At 36.2% G+C, this 16,486-nt stretch overlaps 2 protein-coding genes and 1 non-coding gene across 3 annotated transcripts; 2 read left to right on the forward strand and 1 right to left on the reverse strand.

Annotated features, from left to right (window-relative positions):
- Positions 1-1,653: 1,653 nt before the first annotated feature.
- On the reverse strand, positions 1,654-1,725 carry TRNAW-CCA. Its single transcript has one exon. It is a non-coding gene; the product is annotated as a tRNA-Trp (tRNA).
- Positions 1,726-4,660: 2,935 nt separating this feature from the next.
- LOC119981072 (alpha,alpha-trehalose-phosphate synthase [UDP-forming] 5-like) lies at positions 4,661-10,205 on the forward strand. Its single transcript, XM_038824057.1, has 4 exons — positions 4,661-5,238; positions 6,029-8,093; positions 9,131-9,404; positions 9,517-10,205. Exons 2-4 carry the CDS (start codon positions 6,103-6,105, stop codon positions 9,838-9,840), a joined length of 2,589 nt encoding a protein of 862 aa, XP_038679985.1. The 5' UTR covers positions 4,661-5,238; positions 6,029-6,102; the 3' UTR covers positions 9,841-10,205.
- Positions 10,206-14,150: 3,945 nt separating this feature from the next.
- LOC119980610 (transcription factor MYB39-like) lies at positions 14,151-15,589 on the forward strand. The gene is made up of 3 exons (XM_038823380.1): positions 14,151-14,440; positions 14,639-15,325; positions 15,433-15,589. The coding sequence occupies exons 1-3, from the start codon at positions 14,181-14,183 to the stop codon at positions 15,461-15,463; spliced, it is 978 nt and encodes a 325-aa protein (XP_038679308.1). The 5' UTR covers positions 14,151-14,180; the 3' UTR covers positions 15,464-15,589.
- Positions 15,590-16,486: the final 897 nt, after the last annotated feature.

Genomic DNA, 16,486 nt, shown 5'->3' on the forward strand with positions numbered 1-16,486 from the left:
TTCCGTGTTTTCAGATTATTTATATTTTTACCGACGATGCATTTAAAATATTTAAAAGTAAACAAATAGTAAAAATACAATTATTATCGATAATTTAAATCGCACAATTGAGGATTAGGTGAACAATTTTCCAAACACAAAAAAAATAATAATTTCTTTCACTTCTAAATGTTTCGGTGACCAGCAAATGAGTTGTTGGTTGAACGATAATCACATTGTATGTAAATGATCATCCACTCATTAGGTCGTGGGTTCGAATCCTACCTCCTCCCCAAATTTTTGTTTCAAAAAAAAATTTGTTTCGGTGATCTAAGTTTTCCATATAAAAAATCTCCAACGCCATATAAAATATTATAATATTATATGTTTTGTTAGAGAGAGTTACAAGTATTTCTTGTTTGATAGTATACTGATCTAAGCATCGGAGAGATCTTTCCAACCACATTTTCGAGTTCCTTTTAACTCACGTTTTCTATTGTGTAGGCATTATCAGCGGAATGAAGGATAACAACTGACGTAATCAAACCGAAATCAATTTTAATTTATCCAATTAGAGCAATTTGTTGTCTAGGAATATTTTAATTTAGACATGTGTGGAAGAAAACCTCTAAAGAGTGCATTATTTTGGGAATGTACGGGTTAATTCATGATTGTACTCATCAAACTTATCAAGACAACGATTGTCCCATCACAGGAGCACAAGTGCACGTTCAGGCTCGCTCGTAGGGTTACTAGACAGTCCACCCCCACGCTTCATCATCACATGGCTTTCATGTGAGAGACTTTGGCGGGAAGACCATAAAGAATGAGCTCGTCGACGACAGAGCCAGAGCCCCCGATCTAGTATGCCAGATCGATAATGTCCAATTCTGCAACCACGATACAATGGTGGAATTGTCGGAGCACTATATCGTTTTGATCATCGAGGATATTGGATTTCTCCAAGCCAAAGTTTATCTCAAACGGTAGGTCTTCTTTTCCTCTATTTTCTTGAAATCGTTAGTTCTCTGTTTGGTACTCAAGAAAATGAAAGAAAAGTAGAGGAGACAAACTAAAATTTATAGGATACAAAACTTGATTGAACCATCTAGAGAAGATTCAGTTAGATTTTAGTATTGGGCATGGTTTCGCGTTATTAATGGTATTGTATTTAAAATTTAAATATTTTTCTATTTCCTTATGAAGCTTTTTATTCGATACGATTATAGTGCACATGGGTGTCCTCGTTTTGGATTGAGCTTGGGGTTCGTTGTGGATTGCTTGAATAATCAATCTGTTAGAAGCAGAAATGTTAGTTATAAGGATGGATTTAGCACTTCTAAATCAGAACGTCAGATTTTCTTGTGGGATTGGACTAACATGAGCAGTGCTCACGCTGGGCCTGTTTGTATCGAACTGCTTTGATACCAATTGATAAGAGTACACTTCCAGAACAATTCGTACACTGGGGCCCAACCGCTGTGATAGATGATTTTGTGCATTTAAAAGAAACAAAAATAGCCTAAAACAAGGAGAATAATTCACGAGTGTTGTGCTTACACTCTTGCTGCCCGCCTCTTAAGACTTTTTCTTTGGGCTTTTATTGACAAGAAGCCCAGGCCCAAGCAGAATGACCCCCCTAAGGGTAAAAAAGATCCACTTTGGATTGGGATTTGAACCCGACGTGAATCGAACACGCAACCTTCTGATCTGGAGTCAGACGCGCTACCATTGCGCCACGGATCCTGTGGATGAATAAGACTTGATAACAATAGTATATCTAAAGTGGAACATTGTCGCCAACAACCCAATGTATAACCCTTGAAAGTCTCAATTCTCAAAACTATGATACTCTCTCTCTAAGATGAACAAATCAACAAATACATCTGAATATACAATTTCTGAAGGAATGATAAATTTTTATTTTAACAAAAATAATTTTATACTATTATGCATGCAAATATTACATAATTTTTGGGCGTTTGGAGTAAACATTCTTTGAAAGTTTGTGTGTTCGCAAAGATTATTCGAAACATGTGGAATAATAAATAATAATCGAACACCGTAATTTTTACGAGGAAACACAAAATGAAGAAAATCTCGAGTTTATATAGTGATTAATCTTTAAAACAATATACTATGTATTAAAAAATATTGCAAAGAATAGAACCTAACTCATATAAATACTCTAATCCTTTGAATTACAACCCACCTTTATCTAGTGTATGTTTCAACAGTTGGAGTCCATCTTAATTGTAATGTACCTTAGAATCCACCAAGGATTTGCATTGAGACGATCTTGCTCGGAATCCACCAAACTCGAACCAACCTTAGAGTGCACCACGGATCTTCAAGTGACCGTCTTCTAATCAAGAATCCACCAGAAAAATCTCTCAAGTGTTTATGGTGATTTTCTCTCACAACTAAACTCTCTCTTGATCCTATACATTTGATCTATCACTTGAATACAAGAGAATATGAAACAAGGAAACAAAAGACACAAACATTGAACAAGATCTCAGAAATTAATTTCTCAATTGCTTCGATAATCTTCTTGAAAAGCAACTTGTGTATTTGTACAACCTGTAACTCACAGATAAGTTGATTGAAGACAATATGATCATGATTTAATCTAACTTATCAATCAGTTTGTTAAATCTCCAAAGGGATTACCTAATGATAAACAGATGTATCTAAGATAAATGTGTTATCACCAGAAGAGATTTTAAAAATTAATAGATAAATGAGCTTTATCTCAACTAACCAATATGTATCACAATTATCCAAAACATTGAGATAAAATCTGTGGGGGATTTTTCTGGGTCTGAGGACCCATTCAATCCACACCTAGGGTATTGTGCATTTCGGGCTAGGCAAGATCGCGACTCTGGTTCACGCCTCTACAACCCATCAACTCCCTACGCATTTATTTCAGGATAATTTAATATCCTCACATCCCTCACTGTTAGAACCCATGACTCCTTAGAGTTGGGAGAGTGAGTACTCAAGTTACCAACTAGTCTCACTCTCCCAACTCTAAGGAATCATGGGTTTTAACAGTGAGGGAGGTGAGGATATTAAATTATCCTGAAATAAATGCATAGAGAGTTGATGGGCCATAGAGGCGACTAGTGTGAGGGACAAGACAAGTCTTACTTAAATCATTTTCAAGTGTTTTTGTTTTTATTATTATTAGGAAGTGTTTTTGTTTTTATTATTATTACGAATTACAATAAAGGTTGGAGCAATAAGTGAATAGAAGTCTCAAAAGGGCAAATAAAAATGCATATGGTCCTTCAAGCAAATTTGATTTCTTAAAAATTGCCTAAGCTTGAACGTCACACGCATTATTGGAAAAATGTGTGGGACAACTCTTACTTCAATCATTTTCAAGTGTTTTTTGTTTTTTTTTTAATTGTGAATGATAATGAGGTTGGATCAATAAGTGAATAGATGTCTCAAAAGGGCAAACAAATATCATATGGTCATTTGTCATTCAGATATCTTTTTTATGACGAGAAATCATGAGTCTTTGACCCTTATAAATCTCGGATACTTAGATCACCTCATTCTTCTCAAATATCTGATCATAAATCTCAAGATTACTACGTGGAGAGTTGAACTTGAATATCCCAATTGGAAGAATTCATCCCAGCTAACTCGATCATCTTGAGTGGTTGTCATTCAATCAATTTAGTTCATTATGTTTATTGATGAAAAACAACAATTTTAATCATGGCACTATTTGAAACTAAATTAATTTTGATGAAAAACAAACATTTTAATCATGACATTATTTGAAACTAAATTAATTATGAATTTGCCAAGTCAACCTAACCTTTTAATATTTAATTAACCATGAACACTAAAACAGAATATTATTATGAGATAGGGTCATATTGCTGTGCTTAAAGCAAATATAAAAAGAATCCAATAGAAGCATTTTGTTTTAGAATCACTATAAACCAGGTCATAATTCCCATACTCCATTGATTATGTCTAAAGTTAACTTTAATCTAATGATGATGACATTATAATTAATTTACATAAAGTGGTTTTCATTGGTACTTCTAAAGCTTAAATTATGTCTGACATATCTCACTTCGCTTGGGTTGACAAGCTTGAGCTTGTATAGGTGATGTGTGTTTCCTTCTCCTTGTAAGCCGGTTTGCAAAGGAGAACATGGAGCTCACAAATTTTGACATGGTATCAGAGCGGGGTCTAGATGAGTACACTATACTCCACATGTTGAGCTATTGAATGTACACCTCACACATGTGGGGAGTGTGAAATATCTCATATCGCTTGGGTTGATAAGTTTGAGCTTGTATATATGATATGAGTTTTCTTTTCCTTGTAAGTAGGTTTATAAGAGAGAACATGGGGCCCACATTTTGACATTTTGACATTATACCATTATTAACATTATTTTAGCATTACAATTTGCAATTGATGCGTAAGCTAAATAATTTTGATTCCCAATATTGATGACCAAAACAAATGCAGCAAAATCATTTTTTTTAATTAAAAATTTTAATGGGGTCCTCCTTGTATCATGTAATAATCTCTCTGACAAATGACAACGGCTTGTTTTGATTGGGGATGTGCAAGCCGACATGTGTTGTTCGCAGTGACCGTGAGTTGAACGGTGGAAATCTCAACGACCCACAAAGCTTCTTCCTTCAAATCAAACTCTGGGTTCCTAAACTTCCTACAAACCAATGATTGAAGGGTGAGATTATTATTAAAATGGGGTGAGGATACACTTCTCTTCAACAGTGGATTGATTCCACTACCCACACTCAGTAAGAAAATAATAAAATAAAAATGGTGTAAAGTAAAGTGTATGTATTATATTTCGAGCTCAAATGGTTAGTTAATATATGATTTGAGGTATAATTATCAGCAGTTAACCATGCTTAAGTGAGAAAGTCGGAGCTTTTTTTCCTCTGTTATGTCACCCCTCACTCGTCACTGGTCACTCTAAACAGTATCTGAAGTACTTGGGGAGCGAGAGAGTCAGAGAGAGAGTTTTTTAAGCAAAGGAATCCTTGTTGTTTGATGTGTGTGAAGGGAAACTATCATACGGAGTGATGAATGGTAGACACAGAAAAGAAAAGCAAAAAAAGATCTGCTAGTTGCCACTCTAAGCGACCAGAGGAAAAGAGAGGAACCATTTGAAGGACGAATCTTTTGGTTTCTCTCTCTCTCTAAAAGTTTTCAACTCACTCTCTCTCTCTTTCTCTCTGAGCTCGAAAGGTAAGTTCTTTCCCTTCTCCTTCACTACAATAGAGAACTCTCTTTTATTGGGTGTTTTACTTGTCCAATCTCCAAGTTGCGTTCTGCTAATTTGGGCTCATATATCAACAATCCTCCATTTTTTTGGTTTTCTTTGAGATTTGAGCATGCTCTATGTATTTGCTCTATCTGTTCTGTCTATATCAGTAGAATCTGTGCTTTGTCATAGTTGAGATGGGTTTGTTTTGCATTTGGACGTTATCGAGATATTTTGATCAAACTGTTCAAAATAGGCTATCTTGAATTTTTTTTTGTTGTTTTGGGTTTTGTGTTCGGTGAACTCGAGGTAATCCTTCTCCCTATGTGACCTTGTTTTGTAAGATTTAGCATCTGGGTGCTTCCATACACGTTCCTCAGAGACACACTCACTTTTAGATCAATATGGATTTACTTATTTTAGCTCTGGATGTTTGGCTTTTTATATTCAGGCCTTGATTTCAATTTAAGTTGTTGATTGTTTGAAAACACAAAGGTGTACGCTCAAGTTAGGAGAAAATCCCCTAAAAAAATCTTGTGAAATGTAAAGGATTTAGATGCGAATTAAGGCTTTCAAAATTCTGAATTGTGGAACATTGTTTTTTTTTCCCCAGTTACTATGCAGTTCAAGTATCTCCCATTTGCAGGCAACACATTTCATTCTGAAAATTTGCATTTTCTAGAATTTGGGTGTTTTCCATTGTTTTGCTTCTAAATTTGAATCATTGTTTGTAATTCTTTTCTAATTTAGTTTTGTGGGGCTTGTTCTCTGTAGACTTGGATTTGGTGAGGCATCGGCGTAGTCCTTAAGTTACTCTTTCGGTAGAAAGTACATCGCCTGGTGTCACAATGGTTTCAAGGTCTTACTCTAACCTCCTAGATCTTACTTCTGGTGATTACCCGACTTTTGCTCGTGAGAAGAAGAGGCTTCCTCGTGTGGCAACTTTTGCTGGATCATTGTATGAGGCAGATGATGACAACTGCAATAGCGTTGGCTCGGATGCTCCATCGTCTATCGCTCAAGAAAGGATGATCATTGTAGGAAACCAGCTTCCACTTCGAGCGCATCGAATTTCGGATGGTGGTGGCAAGTGGAGCTTTAGCTGGGATGAGGACTCGCTTCTCTTGCAACTCAAAGATGGCCTTACAGATGATGTAGAAGTCATTTATGTTGGTTCTCTTAAAGAAGACATTGATCCCAGTGAACAAGATGAGGTAGCCCAAATTTTGCTTGAAAGCTTCAAATGTGTGCCAGCATTCATTCCTCCAGAACTTTTCAGTAAATTCTATCATGGATTCTGCAAGCAGCATCTATGGCCTTTATTCCACTACATGCTTCCTATGTCTCCAGATCTTGGTGGCCGGTTTGACAGGTCCCTCTGGCAAGCTTATCTGTCTGTGAACAAGATATTTGCAGACAAAGTAATGGAAGTGATTAGTCCGGATGATGATTATATCTGGGTTCATGACTACCATTTGATGGTCTTGCCAACATTTTTAAGGAAAAGGTTTAATAGAGTGAAGCTTGGATTCTTCCTCCATAGTCCATTCCCATCATCTGAAATATATCGAACCCTTCCTGTAAGAGATGAACTTCTTAGAGCGCTTCTGAACTCTGACCTAATTGGTTTCCATACTTTTGATTATGCCAGGCACTTCCTCTCCTGTAGTAGTAGAATGCTCGGTCTTTCTTATCAATCTAAGCGAGGTTATATAGGGATTGAATATTATGGTCGCACTGTGAGCATTAAGATTCTTCCTGTTGGAATTCATATTGGCCAGCTCCAAGCTGTGATGAATCTTCCTGATACTGAGTCTAAAGTTTCAGAGTTACGAGATCAATTTAGAGGTCGAACTGTGATGCTTGGGGTTGATGACATGGACATCTTTAAAGGGATCAGCTTGAAACTCTTAGCCATGGAGCAGTTGCTCATGCAACGTCCTGACAAAAGAGGTGAAGTTGTTTTGGTTCAAATTGCAAATCCAGCAAGAGGTCGAGGCAAGGATGTACAGGAAGTTCAATCTGAAACTAAAGCCACAGTGAGGAGGATTAATGAGAAATTTGGACAGCCAGGATATGCACCAGTAGTGTTGATAGATACCCCTCTTCAATTCTATGAGCGCATTGCTTATTATGTAATTGCTGAATGTTGTCTTGTTACAGCGGTGAGAGATGGGATGAATCTCATACCGTATGAGTATGTTATATGCCGTCAAGGAAATGAGAAGCTGGACGAAACATTGGAGCTGAACCCATCAACCCCAAAAAAAAGCATGCTGGTAGTTTCTGAATTTATTGGATGCTCCCCTTCACTGAGTGGGGCAATTCGAGTAAATCCGTGGAACATTGATGCTGTAGCTGAAGCAATGGAGTCTGCCCTCGTAACTTCTGAGCAAGAAAAACAAATGCGACACGAAAAGCACTATAGATATGTCAGTACACATGATGTTGCATATTGGGCACGGAGCTTTTTGCAAGATCTTGAAAGGGCTTGTAGGGATCATGTTAGAAGGCGGTGCTGGGGAATTGGTTTTGGTTTGGGGTTTCGAGTCATTACTTTGGATCCAAACTTCAGAAAACTCTCAGTCGATCATATTGTTTCAGCTTATAAGAGAACAAAAAATCGAGCAATCCTTCTGGATTATGATGGTGCTATGATGCCTTCAGGTTCGATAATTGCGACTCCTAATACAGAGGCAGTTGGAATATTGAACAACTTGAGCAAAGACCCAAAGAATGTTGTCTTCCTTGTAAGCGGGAAAGACAGAAAGACTCTAACTGAATGGTTTTCCTCATGCAAAAAACTTGGGATCGCAGCAGAGCATGGTTATTTTTTGAGGTAAGTTCCTTTCCCCTCTACCTCTTTAGTTGTTACTTTAAGTTCGCTATTGTCATTCACCACTTGAATATGTTATCTTTTTTTAAGATCTCTACTACATAATCAGCTTGTGCTTGTACGCCAGTACAGTGGTGGTCATTAGAAATAAATGATCAAGCTCTGGTCAGTAGTCTTGACTCAGTTATGGGAAAAGTGGCAACATGATTTAATTAGAAAAAGGAGAGCTAAAAGTAAAAAGACTGGCAGCTTAATTAGAATCAGTGAGGTTGAGGTTGAGTCACTGCTAAGTACGCATGGCTTGTATTCATTATTTTTAGTTTGTTCTCCTTAAGAAATTAAGTTATTACAGGTAAACATAAGTAGGTTAAAAACAAGCAACATCAAACTCAAAGTCACATGGTCCACAAATTGTCCTCTGAAATTGTAGTTAAGCCAAGTTTAAAAGGATTGATGGCAGTTTTATGTTGGTGTTTGCCTGGAAACTCGGTATGTCTTACTGCTTTATTGGAACGTGTTAATGCCGGTGTTATATACCTGTTCAGTTTCTTTTGATGGCTGTTATTTTAAACATTTCATCATACTCGACTTGCCAAATTCAAAGTCAAGTACTGATGAACTGGTTTGTTGGCATTAAGGAACAAGACAAAAGGATTGTTATCATCAACACTTTCAAGTCCTTTTTCTTTTCTTCCTTTGGAATTAATAATAAGTCAGTTTTGTTCTTTCTGAATAAAGAAACAACATCCAGTGCATGATGCTTCCACAGTAGCGGTGGTCGCTGGATTGGGCAAGTATACACACAATGTTTGCCCCACATTGTGGAGGTTGTTTCCATGATATGAACCTCTGACTTTTATGTTGCAATTAAACCACTGTTCTTCTATATAACCCTAATTCTTCTGCTGCTTCTTTTTTTCCCCCTTCAATGTAGTATCTAATTTAGGTTGATTTGGTTCGTGGAATATGAAACAAATGCAAATCATTAACCGACCATAATAGGCTCAGTAATATCCGAGTTGAGTGTCCTCTCTTTACAGGCTAAACAGCGATGCAGACTGGGAAACTTGTGTTTCAGTCCCAGATTTCGACTGGAAGCAGATTGCTGAACCGGTAATGAAATTGTACACGGAAACAACTGATGGTTCCATGATCGAGGCCAAAGAGAGTGCTCTTGTTTGGAACTACCAATACGCCGATCCAGATTTTGGCTCGTGCCAGTCTAAGGAACTTCTAGATCACCTAGAAAGTGTCCTTGCCAACGAGCCAGTTTCTGTCAAGAGTGGTCAGCACATTGTAGAAGTTAAACCTCAGGTTCGTGGTGCATGCATTCCTTTCTGTCATTGTATGTTAGAAAAAAAAATCTGTCTACATGAGGTTTATAGAACTATTATTACCCCTTATGTTCTGTTTACCTCCCCAATAGGGTGTAAACAAAGGTCTCGCAGCGGAATGTCTCCTCTCAACGATGCAACAGAAGGGAATGCTGCCAGATTTCGTTCTGTGTATTGGGGATGATCGGTCTGACGAGGATATGTTCGAGGTGATAATGAGTGCCAGGGACGGTCCATCTCTCTCACCAGTTGCCGAAGTGTTTGCTTGCACTGTGGGGCAGAAACCAAGCAGGGCCAAGTACTACTTGGAAGACACAACTGATATTTTAAGAATGCTGCAAGGCCTTGCCAATGCTTCCGAGCAGGCTGCTCGATACGCTTCCCAAGAACCTCCACGAGTAAGTATCGACGGATAGTAAATGCACTTTGTGCTCTGCATCAAGAAATGGCCTTTGCTTGAATAACTAATGAGCCTCTAAGCTTTCGCTGGATATAGATTCGACGTACGGGAATTGTTGTGCATTGTTATTAGTATAGTAAAAATTAGCTTTTCAGTAGACTTCAGATTTTGTGGCGACATTAGAGACTTAGATTGTATTGCTTATGTTAGTTTCTTATATCAGGTTATAGGATTGTCTCTGTGATTAAGCTTGAGCATCAAAACAAAAGACCGATTTGAATGAGGCTACCAGGCTCATATTCTTGACTAAGTTGTGTAACTAGGTATGAAATGAAATGTTTGAGATTATCATGATTGAGAGTTTAAGTTTTTCTTGCACAAGAGGCGAAGAGGATTTGTGATTTTGATAATGGAATTCGGGATTTGGGGGAAGAAATTGCTGCACGATTATTGCCAAGTCAGCGCTGTCATCGTGGTGGACGATTTTCTATTCAGTTTACTCGTCATGTCATGTATGCTGGTTGATTGTCTGAAAATGAGAAAATCTAACCGAGTTACCAAATTGGAACAAATTTGAATTTTAAGTAATCAAGTTTGAATGTTTGAACATTCGGTGATCGAGTTAGAACTCTTGCGTCACGTCAAGTTACATTAAGTCGTTAACCCAATGATAAGTTTAGTAGCACAAACAATGAACCATGGCCTATATTCCATATTTTTTTGGATTTTCCTATATTCTAAAAAACAGCAAGGCAGCACCTTAGCTCCTAAGTTATTTGTGTTCTTAATTTCGTTGATGTCCAAAGTAAACCGGACAGACGAGGAAGACCTGCCTTCTTGTTTTTTATTTAACGGGCAATCATCCAAGACACGGTCTGATCTTGTTCTGTTTTATACGGTAAATAGGGAGTAGAGGAAGGAAAAACACATCACTTCAAAGTAAGCGCAAGGGAGGCTCAAAGACAAGACACGTCATTACTTTCAAATCCGGTTGGCTTGGAGGAACGCGAAGCCCCATATAAGTCACACAACCATCACATCATCGAGCGATGTGGGACTATGATGGGTAATGCCCACCTAGTCCTATTCCGGATACATCTCATTATCTCAAAGAACTATTCTTTTTATACTCAAACGGAGAATAAACGAATAGAAAACATATGCACCTGATCTTGTTCTTTAGTTGATCACCAATTGTGCAATTTATATCATTTCTTGTTTATTAGCATAGAAAAATTGAAAATGTACCACCATCACATCATATATTAAAGGATGAATTTGAAGTCATGTTTTAAATATCGGTCGATACATATTGGTTCAACCGGTTAAAGCGGACATCGGACCCTTCACCGATACGATTCAACTTAAAATATCAAGTTGAACCGTACTGATCAAAACCGATTGAACCGGCATGGTTGCACACAGATTATCCACTATAAAGAACGCAGACGAAATATCAGTTATTCAAAATGGAAGAGTAATAGATCAAGGAACTGATTATAGTCTTATACAGCACAAGGAAAGAGCATATTGTAAGCTGGTCAACCTTCAGCAGAAGCAACTATGAAAAACACTAACAACAGAAAGCAAAACAGCTCATTATTTAATCAACGGTAAGTTGAATTCCCAAGTCATGAATGGGATTTTTTTTTTTGAGCACATAATAAATCATACCATTGTTGAAGAACTCTGTACAATATTTTTTTGTTCAAAAAAAGAAAAGAAAAAAAAAAACAGTTGTTCTCCTGGTCAGATGATGCTGACCTCTCTGGCTAGATTCTTGAGAATGAATATTGAGGGAAACAAAAGTAACAGTCATACGGATTCCAGTATTTTTTGTCTCAGCTATCCTTAATACTGTGATTGATGCACACAAATTCATATTGATTATGTGGGGCGCGTCCACGATTTCACATACATCATGTGCGTCCGTCTCAAAACCTGAGAGTTAGAGTTCGATCCCTAGAAAGTGGGAATTCGATCCAAAAGCGGTTAATCGCATGTGCAAGTGCCTAATTAGAAATTATTTCTTCTTCACTTTATTAGATTCATATTCACAAGTGACGACATAAGATCTATTGGAGAAGGTTGTTACTTGTGTAACATTATTTACAAAATAGAATACTAATATTTTACGACAACGAACTTCTTGGAAGTTGCTTTGAACTTTGAAGTGGAGGGGGGGGGGGATATTAGTAGTTAATTGTCTTTTATTTGTACTAATCTCTTCTCATTGTCAAAGTTATGACACTAATTGACTATTATTGTTTTTCGAGCTTCTAAGCTAGATCTAAAGAAACCAAGTTTGATAAGTAAACTCCATGAAAAAGGTAAGAAAGTTGAAAATTTAGCAAGATTAGTTCAACCCCTTTTGATGCCATACAACAAATGACCTGAAACCAAAATTGGAAGAAAAAACCAACTTACATTCCAAGTAATCATGTGCATGCATCAAATAGCAGCAACAGAAAGCAAAATTAAGCTCATAAGTGTCTGAGACTTAAATCACACATCGGCTTGCCATAATCCAATTGAGTGGTTTATAGACAAACCCAACTCCTCACACATCAATATGACCTTTTCTGGGCTCAAGTATCATTAAGTGGGACGACTCAGAACAACAAAGTCGTGCAGGTTCAATGTATTCAAAGTGAACCAGTAAACCCAAAGCGTTGGGAATTTCAAGAACAAGTTCATGCACAAAAACTGCATAGAGAGGTTGTGTTGTGGTGTGTCATTTTGAACACAAGGCCAGATGTCAATGCAACAATTATGTAGTTTATAAGCTAATCTGCATAGTTATCTCCTAATGTTTGTTGATGAATGTGGAAGCAAATTTAAGGTGAGGTCACTTGGCTGAATTTTGGAATAGGAACTACTTGTGAGGTAAGAAAACAACTAATCAAGGTAGTTTTTTGATAGTGGACTTTCAAGATTTCTCATTTTCTATGTTCCTTCCAATAATAATCAAGTTAAATCAAAATCAAACAACTAATTTTTAGTTAATTTTGATCTTCATCCACACACACATATATATATAGTTCTTATAATATGACTTATTCTTTGACATTGAAAGACTAATGGGTTTGTTATATTGATTGGTTGATCAACCATATAAAATTATATATATCGTTAATTATTGGTTCCCATAGCAGATTCATAAGAGAGTGACAAAAATGATGACTTTTGTAATGACGTAAATCATGAAGGGAATTAGGATTACCTTAAATTAATTTGTTAGAGAATTCTATATATACACACATATATATGCATTTTGAATACAGGGGATGGGGATGGGGATGGGGATGGGGATGGGGATGCTCGAACTCGAGACCTTTATGAGATACCACACACTAGTGTCATCTGTCTCACACACACCCACACACATATATATAATATTCAAAGGATATATATGAGTTGAGAAGAAAAACAAATTAAAATAGATAATGTTGTGTACCTATTGTTTTGAACACTTAAAGTAGTCTTAACAATGGACTACACTGCATCAAATTGCATTTCAAACTTCATACATACGTACTGTAGGCTCTCTTTCTCTCTCTCTATATATATGTATATAGACACATATATTTGAGGCACATGCCTATATGTGTGTGTGCAGCAACAAATTATCTTCATGAGTACAAAGAATGAAAGAAAGGTAAAAGGTAAAAGAAGATATATGTAAATGTCATCTATATATTTAGAATGAAGCTATGAATAATTTCTGGACTAAAGGAGGGTTAATGTAATTTTTGGTGACTGAAAGATTGACCATCTTCCAACTTAACAACTGAATATTCAAATGTTTCAACTTTGTAATCGGATAATCAAATCCGCGACGTGACAGATAAAAATCAAATACAACTGTTTTTACGTTGGTGTAGACTTAAAGTTGCAACGTAACACATGACATTATCATTGCGTAAACACGCCATGACGATTGTTATGAAATAACTTTAGAAACAACATATTTATAAAAATTAAAAAGAGAATATTGAGAATAGGAAATGGCGGCCTGATCAACCATTTGTCTGCTTTATGAACATTCAACCCTTAGCTAGCTTCCCCAATATTACATGACATATTACACTACCTAACCAAGATCTTATATCTCTATTTGATGAATAATGCCAATTTGGTTGCTAGACTACATCCCTTCTTACCTTGTTTTTGAAACCCTAAGAGACACAACTCAAACAAAGACCAAAAGAAAGAAATGAGAGTGACATCATTGTTTGAATAACTTTTCCCATGCAACCATGTATATAAATCATGCATGTCTCGCCAAGGTTTGCAAAGAAATCAACTAAACTTGTTGTGGTTTGTTTGTTGCTTCCTTGACAACAAAAAACAACAATGAGGTCTCCATGTTGTGATGACCATAACATAAAGAAAGGGCCATGGACACCTGAGGAGGATCAAAAGCTGATTGATTACATCAACAGAAATGGCCATGTGAATTGGAAATCAATCCCAAAACAAGCGGGATTGAATAGGTGTGGCAAGAGTTGCAGACTCAGATGGACAAACTATTTGAGGTCAGACATCAAGAGAGGACACTTTACGGAGGACGAAGAGCGAATCATCATCAAACTCCATTCAGTTCTTGGAAACAAGTATGTGATCGTTCTTCAAATTATTTTTATATTTAATTTTAATGAAATTTTATTACAAATGATAAGAAAATTCTTCTTATTTTGCTTTATTCTATTCGATATTTCAATCAAACAAAAAAGAAACGAATACAAATGATTGGAAATCCATTTCAAACCAAATTATCAAATTTTCAATTTCACTTGATTTTGATTTTTCAGGTGGTCAAGGATTGCAAGTCATCTTCCAGGGAGGACAGACAATGAAATAAAGAACTTTTGGAACACCCAAATTAGGAAGAAACTACTTCAAATGGGGATTGATCCAAACACCCACAAACCCAGAACAGATCTCAATCATCTCCTCAATCTCTCTCAGCTTCTTTCAACCGCCCAATTCGCCAATCCAATGAGCATTATTAGTCCATGGCAGAATAATAATGTTCAACTAGCTCAAATTCAGTTATTGCAAAATCTATTGCAGCTTATGAACTCTTCAACCACACTGCTTTCTTCAGGACCTCAAAACCCTAACCTTGTCAATTTGATTGCTTCCTCCATTAGTAAACCTCATGAGGGTTTGTTTAATAACCCACTTAGTGTACCACCTCAGGCAATATCTAATGAGTCAGAATTTAATATTGGGGCATATTTTGAAGGTGGGTTTGGCCTAAATAACCCTGAAACCCACAATAAAAGCTTGGGGAGTGCTTCTTTAGATGTTAAAACAGAAACCATAATTCCTGCATTGGTTGAAGCCTCTCCTGTGCAAAACAAGAGCAGCAGCACCCCAACATCTCTCCTCTCCGCCGCTGTCTCGCCTGCCGATAACGATTTCTTTGAAGATTTGGAGAGATTCTTGGATGATGGAGATGGAACCAGTGACCCCTATTGGAAAGAGATTCTAGAGTAAGTACTCAAAATGTGATTTAGAAATAATTAATCTTTATGTGGTTCTAATTCTTCAATTTTGGCTTAAAATTTAACATTTTCTTTTTTGTCTTCTGATCTTGCAGCTTGGCATCATCATCACAATCACCTTGCTAGAAGAACAACACCTACTTATGTAGATTATAAATTCTTTTGTTGGAGATTTATATATGTAATTGTTTGTATTTTCATTTTTTTTATGAGATAGTGTTTCTTGTCAATATCAATAAAAGTTTATTGTTTCTTTTTTGTTTCATGAAACTTGATTATTATTTTTTTGAAACGGGAGAGAGGGATTCGAATCGAACCCTAATCATCAGGGTAATACACATCATCCTTAATACTTCAACTAATGGCTCGGTGTTTCATGAAAGTTAATTGTATCTTACACAAATTTGTTTTGGTATAATATATGACTTTAGAGTGAATTTACACAAATTTGTTTTGGTGTAATATATGACTTTAGAGTGAATTTACACAAATTTGTTTTGGTATAATATGTGACTTTAGAGTGAATTTATTGTTTGTGACAGATATACTGACATTCTTCTAACTAAACCAATGGTTCCTGGTGGGACAAGTCTTTGACCTATATAATATTCTCAAATTCAACCATTATATAATTATCTTTACCATTAATTCAAACTAGCTCAACATTAGACGTGTAGACAGAAACTTTGCTTCCTGTTGGGTCTTCAAGTGTAACATCAAAGGATGACCAAATTAACTCTATATTTGATAATATTAATGTTGGACCCTAGTGTATGTTTGGTTACTATAAGTCAAATTATTTGTTGCATTGTTGTTCCCTATTAGGTGAGTTTGATTTTGTTTTTTACTTTTGGTACAAGCCATTGACTGTTAATAGAAATCAATTTCTGACCCTAACAACAACCAAAAAGAAAAGATTAAAGATATTTATCAATGAAAAATTGAAAATAACAATGGTTCTTCATCATTAAAAAGATGAAAAATGACATATTAATACCACTTTTAAAACTGTTCGACATCTATGTCCACTCCAAAAAACTTTATCCCTCATAAGTCCATTTTTATTTGTTATAATATTTAAATAATTTAAATTTTATCTTATTCATTTTTTGTCATTTTTCAAAGAGGATTAGATCTAATATGAATTTA

Source organism: Tripterygium wilfordii, chromosome 16, assembly GCF_013401445.1.
Source record: "Tripterygium wilfordii isolate XIE 37 chromosome 16, ASM1340144v1, whole genome shotgun sequence".
Lineage (NCBI taxonomy): Eukaryota > Viridiplantae > Streptophyta > Magnoliopsida > Celastrales > Celastraceae > Tripterygium > Tripterygium wilfordii.